Here is a 21,928-nt window from a genome sequence, read left to right as displayed (position 1 = left end):
AAAACGTAATCAAGTGTCTTGTCAGTATTTAAATAAATGTTCAGTTTGCTGCTGGCCTCACTGTCACCATACACAATTCCATGCTTCTCTGATTCAAATGGAATGGAGAGCATTTCAGGCTTCTAACAAGCCCAGCTACAATGTCAATTAGTACCATTAGACACTGAGGATCAGTATTATGCCACTAAATATTGCTTTTAATTAGAAGAGGTCTAAGAAATACGCATTTCCTCTTATTTAAACTGATGCACTAATCATTATGATCACTTTTTGTACCACTGAGTAGTGAGAAATTCAGCTTGTAAAGCATTTTACCATTTTCAGAATTTTGCTGGTGTAGTTTTTATGAAATACAGCAGATGGCTCTATTGTTAATGATTTTCCTTGCCTAGTTATTCATTTTACAAGATACTTATCCATCTGAATATATCCAGTAATTTCCTTATTTCAGTCTTTTGCTTTTTCTTTGTGAGTAGGCATAAAAATAAGAATTTATTTGCACTCTACATACATCCATTGAGGGCCAGGCTTTCAGACTCCAACTTGTCAGAAGTGCTGAGAGCCTCGAATTCCAGTTGAATTTTGTTTTATTAGTCTCATTTTGGGGAGAAAGTGAATCCATAGTATAGTGGATTCAACTGAAAAAGTGGCTTTAGAAGTTCTTGCTGCCTCTGGCTAGTTCCTCCTGTCCTTTACAGCAAAATACAGTTCCTTCAGCTGTGCCGTTAGAAGTGCTTCTCATGTGTCATTGTAAACTGAGTTTTCAAAGAATTACAGTTGAAAATTATTCCAGAAAAGGGTTAACTAGTTTGCTGTGGGGTTTTGGATTGGTTGGCAGTATTTTGGGTTTTTTTTAAAGTGGTCACAGTCTCAGTAATCTGGTTTACAGCCTTGCTTTGCATGCAGTTGTATCAATGCAACTGAGGATGTGCAGTCCTCAAAGTGTTCTTGCTTCACCATCCATGATTCCAGCCTGTCATGTGGGGAGCACCAAATCCTGGGGTTACAGATATTTGCAGTGCCTTGCTGAGCATGAACACATTCACCAAGGTCCTGAAGCACAAAGCCACCAGGGGATTAATTTAATACATATAATATAATATAATATAATATAATATAATATAATATAATATAATATAATATAATATAATATAATATAATATAATATAATGTAATGTAATGTAATGTAATGTAATGTAATGTAATGTAATGTAATATAAATTTCTAAAATAATAATATAGAATGTATATTATAGAAGGGATAATATAAAAATATATAATATATATTATTGATAATTATATAATATATAATATATTATATATGTATTATCATAGAATAATATTATATAATGTAACTATATAGTATATGCATTATTAATATAATATAATTATATTAATTGTATATAATATAAACTAGTATATTATATATAATTTTCCTCTGTGTGAACTGGTGGCTCCTGACTCTTGCTGTCTCTGAAATAATTCTCCATGGCTACTTCCTCTTCTCTAGTAAAGTGCACGAGGGGAAAGACATCAGAATGGGTGGAAACACACAGGTGTCTTAAATTATTTTAACCATGCCTTTACCAACCTGACTGGCACGCCATAAATTCTTCTGGAATATTTGAGAAGCTATTTCTGAGTGAAAGAGGCTGACATCCCTCTAAGGACAGTGACTCACCTGGCAAGAATAATAATTATGCCGTGCTGAGGAGGGCAAGATGGCAGGGAGCTTTGCAGAGCAGTCCCACTGCCTAAGGAGCACCCTGATTTTGGAAAGCTGCCTGAGAAAAACCCCTCGCACTGAATCAGGGAATTCTGGGTCATTGGGTTATAGCATCCACTGCCATTTCTTGTACTTCTTCAAGTCCTGGTGGTGATTTGAGTACACGAGCTTCTCAAGAAAACTGGCTGCATTTTTGGCTCTGCTTTGGGGACAGAGAGTAAAGTAATTAGTGGTGTTCAGTGTCTGGTGTATCCTTGTGTAAATCATGTCCATTTCTACAGCAGGAGACACTCAAGTCTGTGCCTAAGTAGTCTCTTGGAATACACAGTCCTAAGGAACACAGATGGGTGCCTTACTCCCCCATGCTAGTTGTAACTATTACATATTTCTTCAGTGAGAATTTTCAAGAAGAAATTTCTCAGTTTCTTCTTGTGAACATTCAAGAAAGCGTTCTTGTACATAGTAGAGAGGTGGGCCATTTTTAAACTTCTGTTTTTTGGCACAAACATCAGAAACAGGCAAGGAAGGCAGACAAGGAAGACAAGGAAGGGAAAGATGAACTTGCAGTGGGAAAGGAATACTTCAGTAAAGCTGTTGATGACTTAATTGCATATTCTGCTTATATGAAAGATTTTTTATTCTGGAAAGCCAAATTACCTAATTCCAAGTCTTTATTGTACTGTGTAACAATTCATAATCATAAAGATATGCAGGCTAGGAAAGAGTACTTTGAAAGTGAAAACTTGATCTGTGTAATTTTGACTATGAAAACTGCTCCTTTTATGACACTTTGGGAAGCTGCAGGAGCACAGCAGTGACATGTGAAAGATACTTGTTTTCTTTGTCTATATCTAAACAAGAACCTGTGTAAAGAACAGGAGTGATAAATGTTCTTCTGCAGCTCACTAATGTATGGGTTTTAAACAATTTTTTCATGGGTCATTAAACAATTAGTCAAATATGTGAAGATACTGACTAATGTAAACATTGAATTTATGAAGGGAGTGAGTTAGTCGTAAAATGAACCAACTTCTGAAGTTCCCTAGCACAAGTAATCCTGCAAGAAGTAGCAGAAGGTGGCTGAAGCAATAAGGTTTCTGATGTCTAGAGGGGGAAAATTAAAACACATTGAATATGTGACTAGAAATGGTTTTAGATCCTCTGATGCTGTTCATTCCAAAGTGAACAGAAATAACACAAAACCACAAACAGTGAGGAAAATCTTTGTGTTGCAGTTCATAGGAGAGAGAGATGGTTTGGAACATCACAAAAGATTGCCTGGCTACACAAAGCTTTTACCTCAGCTCTAAAAAAGATTTTTATCCTGGGGTTAATATTAGGGAAGACAAACTCGAGGATGCCAATAGCTGATGTTGTTCTGAGCACTTTCTTGCACAGATTTGTTCTGAGCAGGGTTATGTGGTGGGGCTGTAAACATGCTAGCAGCCATTTGAGTACAAGGGCTCACTTCCTCTACTGCTGGATGTGGACCACTAGGAACCAAAACTTCTGCCCAGTGACTGTTTCATGAAAAATGAGAGACCAAGGAAACCAAATTAGCAAAACTGACTAAAAAGCAAGGCTTGCTTTGCTCAAATGCAACTAACATAGAAAACAAGACTACTGAATAAATAATAATACTTGGCACTTAGTACCTCATGTCTTCAAAGCTCATAACTGACATTAGCAGAGTAAATCTTAAAATTGCCTTGTGAAATACATGACAAAGATAATAACAGACAAAGCAAAAGTCAAACTGAGATCACTTGTGAGTTTCTGGCTTTAAGTCTTGTGCTCAATACAAAAATCAAGGGTCCCCCCCCTCAGTAGCATGTGAGTTGTATTATGTGTTGATTTAATTATGTGTCTACAACTTCAGCTGTAATTTGATTCCAAGTCAGTCAGCTTTTAGAGCCCAGAGCATTTGCAAATAAAAGGCAAGCCAAGGGAGGAAGCTTGGTAACACAAAATTTCACTTTGTATCTTTACTTGTCTGAAATACAACCAGCCGTGTTTGGTTTGGTCTGTAAAAGGCACACTCTACCTGTAAAACACCCGTCAGAAATCAGAAACACTTTCTGTGGCTGTGATTTGTCTCTGAGTGCTCTCCAGGGTGGCAGATGATGTTCAGCTCTGGACTTCCAGCCCAGTATGGGGCTGGGGGCAGGTCAGGCAATCCTTATTCCTAGGAGTGCGTGGGAAGAGTACTTGGCACTGACTGGTGACTGAGGCTTTCCTGGCCACTATCTGGTGTAGAGGTGGTTGCAGTTGGCTGCTTAAGGGGCTTGTTAGGACAGTGATTATTGCTGTGGAATTACACTGGAAGCTGATCACTTCCCTGTCTGCTGCAGCAGATGTCCTGCATTCTGCATAGCCTGTGGTTGTTGAGCATCTTCAAAGTTCTAGTTAACATCACTGAAAGTTTAGTGCAAAGAACAAGCTCAAAACACACTGTGGAAAACAAAGATGCAGTGTGGCAGTCTGTCTCAAAGTTTTGAATGATATCATGGATTAACAAAGTTTCTGAATTAAGTGTAAGATCAAAAGATGGAGTATCTTTAAATACAATCAGCCTAAAAAGGTTGGAACAGAAGAAAGTGACTTCATCTGTTCTGGTACAGAATGGAGAGAAATAAAAAAGCCAGCAGTATGAAAATGCTGCTAACAGCATGTTCACTGAGGCACTACAAGGATGCACCCTTAAATGAGGTAATTGCCTACAAGCTTAACAGTGATACTGCAGCTAATCACTAGAAATAATGTAGGCGTGATAGATAAGCTTGGAATTTAAAAGTTCCAACAATGCAGTCACAATATCCTCAGGTTTGAATTGCTGATGAGATGCCCTAGAAAGACCATAGCAAAAAACAAACAAACCCAACAAAAACAAAAACAAACAAAAAAAACAAACAAACAAACAAAAAAAAACCAAAACAAAACTACCAACCACAAAAAAGTGGGGCTTGAGGAAAGCAGACCTTGAAGGAATGTGAAATGAGACTTAAAAATCTATCTGGAACTCAGTAATATGTGTGTAGGGAAACAGAAGTGAAGAAATAGAAATTGGTTGAGACAGGCTGGGGCAGGCTCTCATGAAAAGTCTTTCCAGTTGAGTCAACAGAACCCTGCATGGGTAAGTAGAAGACAGAAGTAACACTTGAGAGAAACAAAGATGTTGGGGGAAAAATAAAGATAGAAAGAATCTGTGAAGTGAGAACAGAGTTAGAGTGCATACAGTGAAGCCTCATTTGTTTGCAGTTTGTTAAAAACCCAGACGTGCATGCAATGGTACATTTTGTTATGCATTTATTTATGTGCTTACTGAGCTGCGTGCCTGCCTACACAGCCATGTCTGAGGGGAGATCTTTATCTGGGGCCATTCATATTTGTCAGAGCAGGATGCTTGGCAACTCAGCTAATTTTCTGCATTTTTTACTAATTTTGTGTCTGTTCTATTAATGGTGTTCTCCTGTGATCAGAAAATAAGAATATATACCCTCCAATGAAGTCAAAGAAAAAATAGCAGTGTAAAACAGTGTAAAACTTGTCCGCTCTGTACCTGTTTGTTTGATTTTGTGTTACCCACACCACCACCTGACTTTCTCCCTCCACCATCTCCCCTTAAAAATAGAAAAAGTGCTATTTCCAAGCACTTCTCACCAGAACACCAGCTCAGGAAGCCAGAAGATGGGTTTGAGGTTGCAGAATGACTTCCAGCATATCATGACTTCTGATAACTCTACTTGCCTCTCTGGTTTTCTGTGTGTAAAATTAGCATTTGCACGTTTTATAGAACCTCTGTGAGGCTTAGTACATTAAGATATGAACAGAAGTGTGTTCCTCTTGTTAGAAGGTAGAAATTTCTGTGTATGTGCATGAAAATGGAATACTCTTGGTCATGATTCAAATCAGGAAACAGAATAAAAGAAGTTCTGGAAATTTTCTGGTGGGAGCTGCTGGCTGTGATTTCCTGTACAACCAGCCCTGGGAGTGACAGTGGTGGTGGGAACCAGCAGAGCTCTGAAGTGATGCTTTGTGCAGCAGACAGGAGCAGCAGGGAAGTGCCTTTCCTCCAGCTGTTCTCACAGCAGTCTGCCCCAAAATGTTCTTCCAAAAGGAGAGTTCTGCTGTGTCCCCTTTTCACCTGTTCTGTCTGTTTCTCCTCAGAAACCCCAGGCTTGTCCTTCTCTCTGAGGACAAGGGTTTGAACACTGATTTCTGCTTCCTGACCTTTAGGAAAGGGGCTGTTCTTTCTTGGGGTCTGGGTGTCGAGGTGACCCCAAGAGTGTAAAAGTCCTTGTTTCTCAGTCCATGCAGCCAAAAAAGGAGTCTGGAATATGTAGGGTTGGCTTCTCAAGGTTGTTTCTTTTTTCCTTATCTATAACATTCTTTCTCTGACCTGCTGAGCTCTGTCTAGCAAGGAGGCCATGGCATTCTGTCTGCTCTCTAGGGCAGTGTTTACATTTTATACCAAAAACTACGTGTATTATGTTTACAATATCATGCCAATATCTATCATTTATGTTGGACATTGTGTCTTTACCTTAAACCAATAGAAAAGTGTCACCATCACAGCAAGACATGGAGGGCAAAGAAGAAGGAGAAGAAGATCAGGACATGCCCAAATTCCTCCATCTTGTCCCCTTTAACCCCATTCTAAAAAGCCCCAAAATCCTCCTTTTTCACCCTGTGTTAATTTCAACTATCACACTACTAAACCCGTGTAGCTTGTAGTTGCTCATACAGAGTTGGCAGCTTTTTCCACGGGCTAAAATCAAAGCCACAGGCATTTTTGACTTCATGTCAAGGTCCCTGAGCCCCCTGCTAGGGTCTGGAGACAGCCAGGGCAGCCAGAGGGATGTCCTGGACTCCCACAGTTCTTTATACTCCACCCTTTGGAATGGGTTGTGAAATAGCAGGTACTGACAGAGTAACACACTTGTGTTGAGTGAGGTCAACTTTCTATTAGCAAATTATCCTCAGTGCCTGAATGGCACTTTACTTTTGCTGATATTCAAGATCTTTCCAAAACATGTTAATTAAGAAATATCTGAATGGTATACTTCCAATTTATAACAACTGATGCAGAGAGTTGAGAAAGCACCCCTGTTGGGTTAATTTTCCCCATGAATGAAACCTTGTTTCTATGTTAAATAACTTGTTAGAATTTGAGTTAAAACTTGTGAAGTTTCATATCGCATCAGACTCAGAAATTGTTGCACAGTGAATAGTTCCAGTTAAACATGCCAACAAAATAACAGGGCTTCCTGGCAAAAAACTTTGCATCTGTGAAGCTCTGGTATTGAAAGTAATGGTTTGAGAGAATGCAATTTTAAAACATGGAAATATTATGTAAAATCAGTAGATGTACTTGGTACTATCTATTTCTTTAATATTTCAGGTTGGGTTTTTTTATTCTGTCAGTAGCAGGTGTTAAATTCTACTAAACCAGTGAAAAATAGAAATAAATATTTAATTTACTGTACCTATCAATTATATAAAATTGGCTTATGAAATATTAAAAGAGATTGCATGTAGGAACACGAGTTAGAAAATCCAGTTCCTTAACAGAAGCCTAATACAGATGTGGAAATACACTAAGCATGATTTTAGGGTTGTAGGTACTGGATTTTTTTTTTAATTGCTGCTGCTTTTTAAGGTATCTATGCCTAGTGATTTTGCCTGTCTAATTTGAAGACATATGCTCATGGCAGCAGCAATGTGGATTTAGACTTGTGAAGAGAAATGTATTGAGTGGGAAAATACATCAGGAATATGTGATCTTGAACATCATTAGGTTATTTTAAAGAACTGTGGATACTCACTTGAATATACCATTTAATCATAAGGACACAGATAAAAACAAAGAAGTGTAACAAGAGATGAGCACAAACAGTGTGTGAGAAGTGAAATACCAGTTAAGCCATAAAAGTGGGACAAAACCAAGGAGTTTCCCATATGTAGAGCATGGATTGTTTCCTTACCTGAGTGCTAAACCTGCATATTAAAACACACTAACATCAACATAGACATCCATGAGCCTTTAACAAATCATGTCCTAATGGTGCTGATGCTGCATTGGTTTTTGTTGAAGTGTTATATCATGAAGTGCAGGGAAACACTGAACACCCCAGCTGACTGCTGGGGTGCATGAACACATTCCTCACTGAGCTACACAGGACTGGTCAAATGCAAATGCATTTATCATAGAATATGCTCACTTCAACGGTATTTGGAAACAGACTCTTCCAGGTTGCCTCTGTGGTTGCTTGCAATGTTTTTGATGAGTTACACAAGGAACTTGAATTTCCTTGGCAGGTACCTGGGTTACTTGGAGTCTGTCTCCCGGCCTTTCTATGTTCTTCTGGTTCTTGTTGTTACAGCTCAGATTGTGAACAAAAAATAGAAGATATTACCTTTTTTGACACTATATGTGAGAATTTCATCCCCTGGGGAATGTTCCTGATTTGGTTTTGTTGTTGGTTTGTTTTTTTTTTTTGTTTTTTTTTTTTTGGTTGTTTTTTTTTTTTCTTTTTTTTCAATTCCTCTTCAGAAATTACAGTTTTAAAGTTAAGCATATCTCATATAAGACAATTTAAGATTTCTGCCTGTACTTTATAGTTACTACAGACAATAGCTTTCCCAGAGGTGTCTGTAGGAGTTCTTCTGAGGGAATTTTTCAAAGACTAAATTGACAGCAAAGGCCACAGTCTTCATGGCAAGTCAACAGGGATCTGACATCTGATTGAGTTTTGTACCTTTGAAGTTTCTTTCCTGCTATCTATTTGCGCTATAAAGTGACTTCTCTGCAGTGTACAACTGCAGCTGATTCCTAAGGTTGAGTTCTCCCTAAATCCAAGATGTAGAAAAGATTCCCTCTTGGTGATACCAGGAGCTCTTCTTGAGTATAACATCTTCTTTCCACCTTTGCAGTCATGTTGCCAGTCCAATGTCGAATTTACCAGCCTATCCCAAACATCTCAGGAATGAAATCTTGTAGTTTGTCACTGTTAATTCATCTGCAATGGACCAAAAAGGAAACAAGGGATGGTGTTCCATATTTCATGCGTCACACTGAACTTATGGAATAAAAAATTGTGAGTCATGTATCTTCAAAAGCCTGTTTCCCACTAGTCCTGGAAAATGAACCTGTGGAGAACTCAAAGGAAGCACAAAGCCTTCCTCATAAACAGAGCTTTGGAACAGAGCTGACCCCAAGGTGTGGAAACTGTTCTCTGGGATAAGATGGAGAGGGATGCTGTGTCTCTTGGGAATCCTAGTCCAAGGAAGAGGAGGGGTGGCATTTTTCAGCTGGTTCTCTGCTACCCTGACACCATATACATGCTGTTGGTAGCTAAATAACTAGGTTTATGTTGTAATCAGGCACTGTGTTTGCAGCTGCTCTGGATCTCAGCACATCCAGCTTCTCAGCAGCTCTCTTGGTCGCCAGTGGCAGCACGGCTGCAGCTTCAAGGCAGAGTCCTCCAGGAACTTCAGCTTGGTGGACCCTGTGCTATTGTAAGGATGCCATTTCCAGTGCCTGGGTTAGAATTACAGCTCAGCTTTAAACTCAGTGTCTCCAGAGAGCACTGCAGAAACACTTACTTTTTCCCTAGAAGTAAAACAAAAATATCCTAGTAAAATAAACAGAGCTACTCCATGTCCTTGAACAACATCTTGGTGAGTTCATTGCAGGCACTTGCTTCTATTATGAAGTAAGAACTGAAGCTGGGAGAGAAACTCAAGAAGAAAGTAATATATTTGTCTTCTAAAATGTTGAAGAGATTGAGTAAAAAAAAAAGTCAGTGAGAGGTAAAGAGAAGCTTCTACGTTTGAAGTGTTCCTGTTCCTTTTTTACTATCTTAAGAACACAGTTTTGGAGTGAAACACGAGAACATGCAGAGCTGCAGATAAGAACAAATAATTATTAATCAGTAGCACCACTGTATTTTGTTGCTGCTTCCTGTTTAATGAATGCCTTATTTGTGAAAAAAGCAGGAGAGATCTGAGATTATTTGAGGGGAATTTTTGTTCGACAGAAGGCAAAGGAAAGATAGGAATGGAATCAGTTAAAGTCAGAAGGAGGCAACTAATATGGCTTTTGAAGTATCAGTTGTGCATTTTGTATTATTCATGGCAGTGACTCCTGTATGGTTTGTAACTTTTCTACATTTTCACTTGCTGAATTAGGTGGGACATCACATAAAGTGCAAAGTAGTCATTGAAATGTAGAAAGATTGAGATCATCACGATCATGCAAAGCTTGTAGATGCCTTTCCATAAAATGTGGTTAGCTACAGCACTGATTTTTATGTTAATTTACTAGTGAATAATTTAAAAAGACCTGTTTATTTTTTAATAAAAAGGAAAGATATAAATTGGCTGAGTGTTCCTAATGTTACTTACAGCTGCCATTGAGCAGATGTTAGGGATTCTTTGTGGTAGGCTAGACCAAAATGTTTTATGAATAAACAAACAATTTCCTTTTACTACCAACTCTTTCAGGCTGATTCTCTCCCAAATTCACTGTGAATGGTTTTTTAAAGTCTCCTCATAAATAATTACCTTTCTTGTGGCACTTTTTTCTAGGCACTTGGATTTTAATTACAGTGATGAACTGTTTTAATAAGTTGTTAAATAATTTTATCTTTTTAGGAGTGAATCCATTTTCTATTTCTCTTTGACTTCATCGGTTCCTGGGGCTTTAATGCTTTTAATTTTTGCTAATTCACTTTATAAATTCATGCTGTAGAAGTAAACAGCATGCAGCAGCATCATTTTCTTTTGAACTCCGTGCACGTACACCCACCTCAGCTTGCTGGTTATCAATGGTCTCCTGTTACTAGTAACCATTTTGTTTAACTCAGTAATTTGGATCACAGTAAGTATGAAAAGATAGGTAATTAAATGGAGACAATGTGGTTTTGCTTTGGGCTAATGTCTGGGGGCCTTAAAGCCCTCCATGGAAGTGAATACAGTGCTTAGTTCTTAGATAAGGGATATGTAACACTGCTGTACTTCACCCCAGAACAGCATCTTCCAATGTAAATACTTATCAGACACCTTTGTGATTTGATGTTGGGAAATGCTAAACACGGAAATCCTCCTGGCTTTTTTTGCTGTTTATGCCAGAAGGAGAGGTGCAGACGGGGTGGTCGCGCTTCCCGGCGCGACGCTGACACCATGTCTGCCTCTGCAACTTGGCACGTGACAACTCAGCAAAGCACAGGGGATGTTCTGCTTGACCACCTCTGTTTCTGAACATCTGAGAGAAGAAGTCATTGTGTCTAGGTTTGAAGAGACAGGTGTCTGCTAACGAAGGCAGGAACCCTGCCTTGAAATGGAAAATGTAAAACCCCTCCTTCTGAATTGTTGAAATTTTGAAATTGAAAGGCTCTCAGGCAAAGATATGGGAATAGGAATAACAGTTCTTTACTAGAAAAACTAAAAATACAAATGTTGTAGTACAAACAAACAAACAAAAAAAGCCACCGACAGAGTCAGAATAGTCCTGACCCCCTGTGGGTCAGGATGGTGTTAGCAGTCCTATCCCATGGTGGCTCATCCCTCCTGCAGTGCCAGCTGTGCTTCTGCTGGAGCAGGGATCCTGGACAAGGGGGGAGTTTTCCTCTGAAGCTCCAGGGCTGGGGGAGATGGGCCTGGGCTCCCTCTGGGAATGCAGTGGGGAAGAAAGTGGTTCCCTCTGGGAATGCAGTGGGGAAGAAAGCTGCTCCTCTGGGAATGCAGTGGGGAAGAAAGCTGCTCCTCTGGGAATGCAGTGAGCTAAGGCTGCTGTGGTGTTCCAAAGTCAGATTATATCCAGGTAGGGATGCTTGGTCCCTCCCTCTGGGTGGAGCATCTCACAATGGGATGATGGAATTTTATCAGCCACACAGGGACAAGCAATAACACATTAACAGAAGATAATTTATAATTAATAGCCCATTAACAGCAGATGTCTCCTGGAGGGAGGATTGGTTTTCGGAAGAGATAAAGAAAACTGCCCAATGAACAGCAGAGAGCTGCCCCACCTCTAACAGATGGCAAATAGAATACACACTTATCTTACAGTCCAGGACACATTGATACCAGAGTCAGGCTCTGAAATATTGCTGCAAATTTTACATAGATGGGTTTTGTTTTGTTTTTTTTTTCCTTTAAGAAAGATATAAAATGTCCTGTCTGAATGAATAGTGACATTTAATAACTTGCCACTAAATACCTATGAGGATATATATACATCTAGCACAAAGAGAGTTTGATACTCAATTTTGATTCACAGTATTTCAGTAAAAAGGGTGGAATGCCAAAGTTCAAAATGATAATATATATTTAGTGTAAGTTTTTAAAAATGTAAAACCTATATATATAAAATGTAGATTTGAAGATTGGAATATCATCTTTGGTTTGCCAGTGGACTGGTGAAATCAGCATTTCTCTATGGTTTCTATAATTTTTTTTAACCAAAACCCATGCAATTATTTAATCAAGTGTTTTTGGATTGAAATGTTCACCAAAATTGCAGTCTGTGGTAAGATCAGCACACAGGCTGTTAACAAAGGGAGGTGAAGAAACTGCCTATTAAATACCTTTTTATGAGTTGCTCCCTATTTGTGATGGTGCTTACTGGTCTTTTTTATTTCCTTCATTCAAGTAGTGCTCAGTAGAAGTTATGCCAGAAAAGTCTGACTGAATTTAGCAGCAACGCACCTTCATAAAGCATCCCTTTGAAATAAAATTGTTAGTTTTACCATGTAAGCATTGTTAATAATGCAAGGGAGAAAAAAAGGATTTTTTAAAAAACCAGAAGTGTATTTCCCTGGCCGCCAGCAGAGAGGTGCTTCCTGTTTGGAGTGTGGCGGCACAGTCAGGGCTTTTGTTTGTTTTTTTCATTTAAGGGAGCTGGCAGGTTTTTATGGTATTCAGGCTGCCTGAAGAGTTGGAAACATTGCAGAACAACCCTACTGACAGTAGTGAAAATGTCTGGAAGGTCTCACCTACACTGCAGCCTGCATGCATGGGCTTTTGGAGTTTTGCCGAATGCCAAATTATCAAGGTGGAGAAGGAAAAAGGAAATATTCTGAGGGGCAAAATTTTCTGGAAAGTAAAGGAGCTTTAAGTAAGATTGATTTCCTTTAAAAACAAGCATTGTGATGCCTTATATGTATAGGTAGGGCCATCCAGGGTGTTAACCTTTGGATATTTGTTGCATCAGGAGAATCCAAGAAGTCCATGATAAAATCTACGTGTTTGTAACTGGTTGGTGTTGAAGGTGTTTGAGTGTCATAAAAAATAAGCTAAAAGTGCCTCACATTTTTCTGGTAGCCAGGTGGTAACCAAAGTGGAATATTCATCCCTCCATGCAAGCCCTCAAGAAACCTGTTCTACCTGATTTGTAAAAGCCAGGTGGAAACAAACAAGTCACAGATGAGTCTGGTGAGATCTGTCACCTTTTATTTTTCTGGTTTTCAGGCAAAGCCAGAAGCCAAAATGTTGACCTTTCCAATTGCTCAAGGAAAATAGCTTTGATCCTGGAAATCCCTCTGGTACTGAAGCCTTCAGCTGTGCCAGCTGCCTTTGGTTGGAGGGGACAGTGTGGAAGAGGGGCTGATGCTGCTGTTTGTCCTCTGCATGACAAAGAGGCTGCCTGCTGGATGGATTCTGACTGCAGCATTAAAACATGGGCTTTTAAATCTCAAAAATCAATCCTGCCTTTCTCTGGGTTAGCGTAGGAACAGAATCTTAAACTGCTTTTAACATCAAGTGTTGAAAAACACTCAAAATGACATTGAAGTGTCATGATTTTGGCTGCATTATGGATGGTGGATTTTTTTAAATCTTTAAAATTCACAGCACCTTCTTGATAAAGTAGTCTGATTTTCTACTTGCTTTATTCAGTGTGGAGTATTTCCAAATTGATTTTAAAACAGCTATTTCTTCAATTTGAATAATTTTGTTATAGCCTAATAGACAATATGTAAGTGTACCTGAGCTTTAATGTTAGCATATTTGTTTCAAAGTTGTTATCAACGTTAAAAAGCACAAAGCTAAATGTGGTTGCTAAAACATGGAATGCAATATGCCACATAGTGCTGTGATTCTAAGCCATCATGCATATTTATTATTTTCTTCCAAATTGCAGTGCTATTACTGGTATATATATCAGGGTTCCAGCCTCAGTCTGTAATATGTCATGTACAGGACAACATTTTGAGAGGCTGAGATGTATTGATCCAAACCCAAGAATGCCAAGAGGGAAAAAGCTTGAGCTAGACCAGTGCTGTTTTAATTATATCACGGTTTCAGCTAGTTTATAATTGTTTAGGTTAATTTAAATGTGAACAAGAAAGTGATGCAATGAATTTCAGTGTTTGTAAGGAAGCTTAAAGGGGGAGATTTTCAAATCAAGTCCAGTTTCTCCCACAGCATTTTGGTTTTTCACCCATCCTAGCCAGAGCATGTGGCTCAGTGCTGAGAGTGTTTGCATTCAGTCTGAAAGGAGAGGCCAAGCTTTATGTTTCTTCATCAGTAACTACTGGAGGAGACCATGAATTTGGGAATTTGGGGCCAGAGCTGTGCCACCAGCACTGCCTCCTGCCCTGGGTGCACTGTGCTAGAGAGAGACATTTCTACTGGTGTCTCTTGTATTTTGAGTCTTGCTCAAAATCAAGAGTGTGGCAAAAAATAGCCCACAGAATGGCTTGTAGGGGAAATTAGCACTGCAAGTGGGTATGCTGAGAGAAAAGTCTGGTTTTTCCCCAGTGGTAGTAAGGTTAGGATTAGTTGTTGGGATTCCTTGCTTTATTTCTTCTTTCTGCCTTTGGCTTGTCATGTGTCATTAGGCAAACTGCTCCAGCAGTTCCAGCAGTGCCATCTGCAAAAAGAAATAAGGTTAATGCAGGTCGTGCACTGTTGCAGATGATAGATAGATATGATTGTTCTCTCAGCTAGCCGGATGTCACTTCTGCCCTTGGATGAATCCTGGAGTGAAATGGACTGTTCCATCCCACCCCCCAAAAGATTGTGGCTCATCCCACACCTCTGTACCTGCCCCTAAAACATCAGTGTCTGTAACCCCATTGGCCCATGCCTTGTCCCGGCCCACCTGGGAGCCCCTGATAAGGGAGCTCCGAGGGGCCATGCGGTCTCTTGGACCCTTCCCCCTCTTGGAACCTCTCCTCCCTCTTGGAACCTCTCCCCCCTCTTGGACTTCCTCCCCCTCTTGGAACCTCTCCCCCCTCTTGGACTTCCTCCCCCTCTTGGAACCTCTCCCCCCTCTTGGACCCTTCCCCCTCTTGGACCTCCTCCCCCTCTTGGAACCTCTCCCCCCTCTTGGACCTCCTCCCCCGCTGGAGCTTTCCCTCTCCTAAACCCTCCGTTTCTCTCTCCCCTCTCCTGTCCTCTTAAGCCCGGCCTCGTGCTATGCCTGAGAGCACAAGGCTCGGGCATTCCTGGACCCCCAATAAACCTCTTTCCCCAAGAGCAAGCTTCAGAGATCTCTGCCTCCCTCCACCCACACCGTGCAGGAGTGTGGTCCCATCTCACAGTGCACTGTGACACCCCTGAGTGCATTATGTGGCACACCCTTTTAAAGAAGAAAAATGGGGTCCTGGTAAATGAAATTTAGCAAGTGGATAACAATACAGGAATTCCTTAAACTTCCTTGTTGTCTCATAACAAGTCACTCCTGCTGCTTCCTCTTTGGAGAGGAAGAGGAATGGCTGCTCCAGCAGCACATAATTGCCTGAATCCTGCACCCTGGCATCTGGGCTTCAGGGTGGCTCCAAGCCACCAATGCCACCAGGAGCCACCAGTGACAGGGATTCCAGCTGTGGTCTTTGGACCCAGAGCACCTGTCAATTATTTATCTCCACTTACTCCATGCCACACAGGGATTGGATTGTAAGGAATGCTCTAAAAACACCAAGTGCCTATGCTGTGTAGCCAAGCAACAGAAGCTGGTATGGCTCTTCCTGCTGAACCTTCTAAAGTAACATTTTAAATGAACACACAAGAAACTAATACTAATTAATAATAATATTCTGTAGAGACCTGTGGTAGATGCTGCAACAGTGCATTAGCAAGCTGTGCATAATTCAGCAATGCTGAATTCTTTCAGACATCATCTACAGAGAATTTTGCACAAGTATGGACTTGATCATTTGTCCCTTTGTGTGCATGTGTAAGTGTTCCTAGGGGCCTGCAGAACTGTTTCTGGAGGTCCTGTTCAAGAAAGGGAGCATCCATTCTGAGTCTTAGAAACCAAGCTGGGAAGATAGGATGGGTTTTCAGAAGGTTGTCCTCCTTGGAAACAGACACTAAATGTGGAGGCCTATGATGGGATTTTTGCTTTTTTTCCCTCTGTGCAGACACTTTTTCAAAAAGAGTTGCAAAAAAGGGGCAGTTCTCAACAGAGCAAGTTATAAACCAGCATTTTTCAATGGTAGCTGAGGCACATGCATGGCAAAACATGCATTGGCACCTAACCAAGTGGTCTGGCAGTGTGGCCCAACGCCATGGAGCTAAAGCTACCTGCTGAGCTACTGCTTGAGTGAGGTGTCACACCTTTGTATTCTCTTCTCCTTGATGGCAAAGTTAAGCTAACGGGGAATGAATTTTATCTGTCTGCTGGAGATGTAAGGACATGTAAGTGGGACAATTAAGGATGACTCAACTGACAAGAATAAGCTGCTACATTAGCCTTTTCTATCTTGCCCTGCCTCTTATTTTCAGAGGGTTGTTAACCTGGTCACCCCCAGTAAGGCTAATTTGTGTGTGAATCAGAAGACCCTTGGCTTGGGTGCTCATAAAATAAAAAGATTACTTGCTAATGGGACTTCATGCACATTTGATATGCTACTATTTTGTCATTGCTGCCTTATCAGGAGAACCAGCAGGTGGGTTTGCAGGGCCTCTGAGCAGATTGCCACTTTTTGCTACCAGTCCTGGAAGTCTTGGAAGGCTTTGTGTTCTTCCTGGGAGAACTCCATATTGTTATAACTCAGTTGCAGCAATGAAGATGTATCTGTGCTCATTGCAAATACTTACAAAGTAGCACATAATTGTCCCTCTGCAAGCAGCTCTCTCTAAACTATTGTTTAAAACTGCCAGCCACATCTTTGTTCTTTATTAAGACTAAGGCAGCAACACAAAGTCTGTAGGTATCAGGAGATAATCATTCCCCAAGGGCATTTGAAACACTTCACAACCAAAAGGTTGTGATTACTCCACAATTGCTACACTGCTTATTATTCCTTATTGCTTAATTATAGAATCAGAGTGTGTTTCTTGGATGCTGTCATCTGAATAAGATTCTCCACTTCTCATGCTCTGCTTCAATGTTATGTGGGCTGGAAATTTCTGTAGATGTACAGGATAGCAATAGGGCAAGCCAGTTCTGAAAGCTCTTCTGACCTTTTGGGAGACCAAAGCATTCATAAATGAGGCTGTGTATCTAGAACAGAAAAAAATATAATGGAATTCCTCTGAATTGAATGTCCTGTGTGTGTGGAACACAGAACCTTGGTGTTAACTGCACCATGTTGTACCCAGCTGACCTCATCTCATCCCCCTGATTCATTTGAGTCTCTTATGACTTGTTGCCTTGAAAGGAAATGTACTGTTGTGGCTTCACATTGGAAAATAAAAGTAGAAAGAGTAGTCTTTTCCAGGCTCACCGGGCCTAGAAATCTACCCTGAATAACTGATTTTGTAAAATCTTGGATTTTATGCTTCATTGGATCATGTAATCTGCTCTAAGGAAGGGGAAAGCCATTCAGTGTGTATTTTAGCCTTAGTCTTGATTTTTTGAGTGTATCCATTCACAGGAAGATGAGAAGATGGATGATAAAACTCAGGCGTCTAAATCATCACCTAAATTTCCAGGTGAAACTCCTTCTGAACTTAATTCCTTCAACTTATTTTTGGAAGCTTGAATAAGAAATAGACCGGGTGAAACTCCCTTATTATCACAAGGTTAAGCATAAAGTTGGCTTAATGAGGTGCCTTTTATGTCAGCACTTGATTTTTAAATTCCCCTTTTCATTGCTGAAATCCAAACATTAACAGCATCTTCTGGCATGGCTCTCTGTGCTAGTGTGGGTCCTCTGTCATCTGCAAGAGGCTGCCTGCAGTCCCGCTAGCAAGCTCTTGTGCCATAAAAAGAATTTGTTCAGCAAATAAAAATGTGTTGTTTTCATTGTTAGAGGATGCTACTTAATTGGCTGTATGTTTGTCTAATAATCACATCTAAAGCTGATTATTCTTGTAATAGCCTTAAGATATTATTTAAAAATAAATATATAAATGCACAACTTTTGTACTAATACTAGTTTTTAATCTCTTCTTGTTTCTATGAAGTCTGAATGAGATTTTCAAAATTGAATAATAATTTGATCCGTTAATCTTTTGAAGCTAGTAATTTTATTTTCCCCTTTTTGCAGTCTCTGAGGCTCGCAAATGAATAGAGCTTCATTACTGGAGTCTGCATTTAATAACCATTATCCATTATCTTGTAATTAAGACTCCCTGTAACGAATCATGAGGACAATGCAAAAATACATAGTACATTTCTTTAATGAACTGGAAAATGTTCATCTTGTTCTATTTAGTAATGAGTTGCTGAATAGTCGTTAAATCCACTGGAGAATAGAACTAGATGGATTTTGAAGACTATCTTGAGTTTGTGGTTAATCTATTAGAATTAAAATTTCATCTTCTATTTTTATCAACAGCTGATTAGAAGTCATTCTGTTTGACCAAATTGATTAGAAGACCATATACAAGGGCAGCTGTTGTTTAATGAAAGTTTTTAATGAAACTGTACCATAGAGACTTGTAATTATAAGACTTATAAAAGCTTTGACTTACCTTATAGCAGAAAAAATGAGAAGTATTACACTGAAGGACTTTAAGTGCTACATTTTCAAAGGGAAATAAAAAATATGATTTGGTGATGTTGAAGTTACACTTCCACTGCTCCTTGTTTTAATGTGACTATCAGATGTCCATAGTACCTCTCTGGAAGGGAGCAGTGCTGAAATGTGCAAGTCAATTGTCTCTCCTGTGTGGTCCATTCCCTGCAGAGCCCTATCAACTATTAATTGCCTCTTTTGCACATTTTGCACTGTGGAGTTAGAACCCTTCTTGCAAATAGCTGTTTCTCTCCAGAATGGAAGTTGTCACAGGAGGGTGCAATTGAACCACCACTGGACTGACACAGTGCCTAGTCAGGAAGCCTACAGGGATAACTGTGTGATCTTAGAAACCCCAAAGTTGGTGGTACCACTTGATTGTGTCTAAAAGCCAGGGAAACATGCCTGGCTTTGTGCTGCCCTGCCATCGGGCTGAGACCCAGCTGTGTGCACGTCAGCTGTGCCATCAGGAGGGCTCTCTCTGGATGTGCTGCAGCTCACAGAACATAGCCAAGGCAACTCCTTACTTGGAGCCAGTGCTCAAACTTCCCTTCCCTACTCCAGGGGATGTTGTAGAGGCATCATCATTCACATAAGAGACAAAATGGACCCCAAGCCAAATTTGAAGTGGAAGCAGATGCAGTTCCAATTGACTTAAGTGGATGATGCACTACTACATGATGTTTGAATTATCCCTCTTCTTCTTCCAATTACGTTTGATAATTAATGATCCCACAGTACACCTTTTCTAAGAAGTAGGTTCCTAGGGGTGAAGTGCATCCTAATGAAATTAAAGAAGTTTTGTCATTGTGTTCTGTCAATGCTGGATCATGCACTGCAAGGCACATTATTTTTTGTTAGTTTCTTTGCTTTTTGTTACACTGTGCTTCAGGATTTCTTTCAAACCAAGGTAGAACAGCAAGATACACAAGAATGTTACATAAGTATTAAGGCAGGCAGTGGAGAATATTATTCAGTAGTGAGAAAACAAAAAAAATAAGCCAAGGCTAACTCTTTTCTTTAAAGATCACAGATATTTTGACCTTGTTAGTGCATTAAATCAGTAACTTGCAATGTTGCAATTGTAAAATGCATAAAAGGGGAGTTTTCCCTTGGTTTATAGTGTTACACAGCTGGTTTAGTAAATACATATGAGATATTTTTCTCTTAAAAACAGCTGCAGGAGATAAAATAGCAGACTCTCAGATGTGAGACCAAGTAGATGTAAAGTTAAATTAAAAAAGCCTGATGCAAATAATTTCTAGTTTCAGAGATCCTGGTGGAAATAGTAAAATGTTGATTTATGTACACCACAGGGACATACATGTAAAGGAATACTTCAGATTTGCTGAGAAGCAGGAGGGCATCTTTGAGGCTGTGAACCTGTATGTGCAGTGGGACTCCTGCTCTAAAACTGCTATAAAACATTTTGTTTCCTTTCAGGTTCTGATTTTATAAAGACATCTACAGGAAAGGAGGTGGAAAATGCGACCTTTCCTGTTGGCATAGTCATGATGCGAGCCATTAAGGAGTACTACTGGCAAACTGGCTACAAGGTAGTTCTCATTTCCTCTGTAAAAATTAACCAAACAGGGTCACTCAGAAAGAAATAAGGATGTGATAGGATTGACTTGCTAACACTAATTTTTTTTTTTTTTCTTTACTTTTGTGTTTTCTGCCTTGAAGAACTGTGTCTTCATTCCATAAATGCTCATGCAATCAGAGTTCCCTGCTGCATATGGGTTTGAATTTTGTTTCACCATTTAGGTGGTCATGTCCATTAATAACAGGGCTGATAGTGGCTGACATGCTCCCAAAAACATCAGCAGAGCTATACACCTGTAGAGCCATTGAATCTGTCCAATGTACACAAGTGTGTTTTCTGACTGTCCTGGCAACCCAAGGGATACATTTTGCTCTTTCCTCCCTTGCCAGAGAGGCTTTCCAAGGGGACAAGGAGGCAGATCCAGCTGTATCCCCTTGCTTGGTATGGAACGAAGGAGAGAGGGGACAGGGGTTGGAAGAACATTATATCCTGGTACTTAATGTTGATCCATCAGGTCACTGTCAGGTGAGGTCAGTGGAGTGAAGGGGAATGTACAGCAAAGCCAGTGATGAATGGTCTGTGCACTCATCCTTTTGCTGAAATATTGAGAAGGGAGGAGATTCCCAGGAGGGCTTAAGCAACTTCCTTTGTCCATGGGCAGGTAGGGGCTGCCAGTTGGATCTGCTATTGGTGTTCAGCAGTGGGTTTTGTTCTCACCTTCAGCACCAGGGCAGGAAGCTGTATCTCCAGCTAAGATCCTCTCCCCATTTCTGGCCACTCTTCCCTCATCTCCAGCTGCTCCTTCTGTCCCTTCTGCAGGTGGCCTTGCAAGGTACAATGTCAGCACATGGGATGAGCAGTGGGATGGGGGCTGAGAAGGTTTCAGGAGCTGTCGGAGCTTGAGCAACGTGTGACACCAGGTTGGAGGTGTGTCCATCCACTCTCTGTAGCCATCTAGATGAGGCCAGCATGGATCCCTGGGCTGTCCCCACTCCTTCTTTCCCTTCCTGCCTCTCTCTCTGCCACACAATAATTTGAGCAGCTCCAATAGTCTTGTTTCTGTGGGAGCACCCTTAGTGCCCCAGCGTGAGGCAGATCCCTGGGGTCAGCAACCCCCCTGGGCACCAGTGCTGGGTGCCACAAGCTGCATCAGCACAGCTTTGTCCCCATAACTGGATATAAATGTTGAATTCACCTTTTGCTTTCAAAGGAGGCATTCATGGTATGAAATGTATTATTAGGAGTAAGAGCTTGTGTCCGTGTGCATGTGTGTGTCAGTGAATTAGATGTAAACTGACTGTATGTACTTTTATTAACTGAAGACAATATTATCAGTGACAAGAAATTTCTAAATGGTTTCTTTAACAAACTAATTTTGCTGCTGTAGGGATGCTTTCTAGCAAGGCGTTGCCTGGGAAAAACAGGTTAATACAGAAATTAAACTTCTTCAAGGAAAGGAACAAGTTGCAGAGTAACATTTATTGACTGATAAGCTGTGGTGGTGATATGAAAAGTGTGCAATATAATGGGAAATAATCTTTTCCTGTCATTATTGAAGGACATACATAAATTGGTTTTTCTGTTGGGAAAACCCCCAATCCAGAAAAACTTATTACTTTTAATAATGTAAGGTGAAGAGAAAATTCTTGAGGAGATGAACTTATTAAGCAAAATAATGAAATACTGTGAAACAGCAGGAAAGTGGTAGCTGGACTTTGTACTGCTCTTGAATTAAATTCCAACC

The 21,928-nt window shown here is 40.2% G+C and overlaps 1 protein-coding gene across 1 annotated transcript in view; it reads left to right on the top strand.

Moving 5' to 3' along the window:
• The window catches only part of DERA (deoxyribose-phosphate aldolase), a 48,476-nt gene that overhangs the window by 20,726 nt on the left and 5,822 nt on the right, over positions 1-21,928 (top strand). Inside the window, exon 7 of the mRNA XM_021535160.2 lies at positions 20,082-20,194. Within this exon, the coding sequence (XP_021390835.2) occupies positions 20,082-20,194 (113 nt within the window). The remainder of the gene's footprint in view (positions 1-20,081; positions 20,195-21,928) is intronic.

This window comes from Lonchura striata, chromosome 5 (genome assembly GCF_046129695.1).
Source record: "Lonchura striata isolate bLonStr1 chromosome 5, bLonStr1.mat, whole genome shotgun sequence".
Lineage (NCBI taxonomy): Eukaryota > Metazoa > Chordata > Aves > Passeriformes > Estrildidae > Lonchura > Lonchura striata.
Note: the sequence above shows the minus strand (reverse complement) of the source record. Positions and strands in the feature narration are given on the sequence as shown.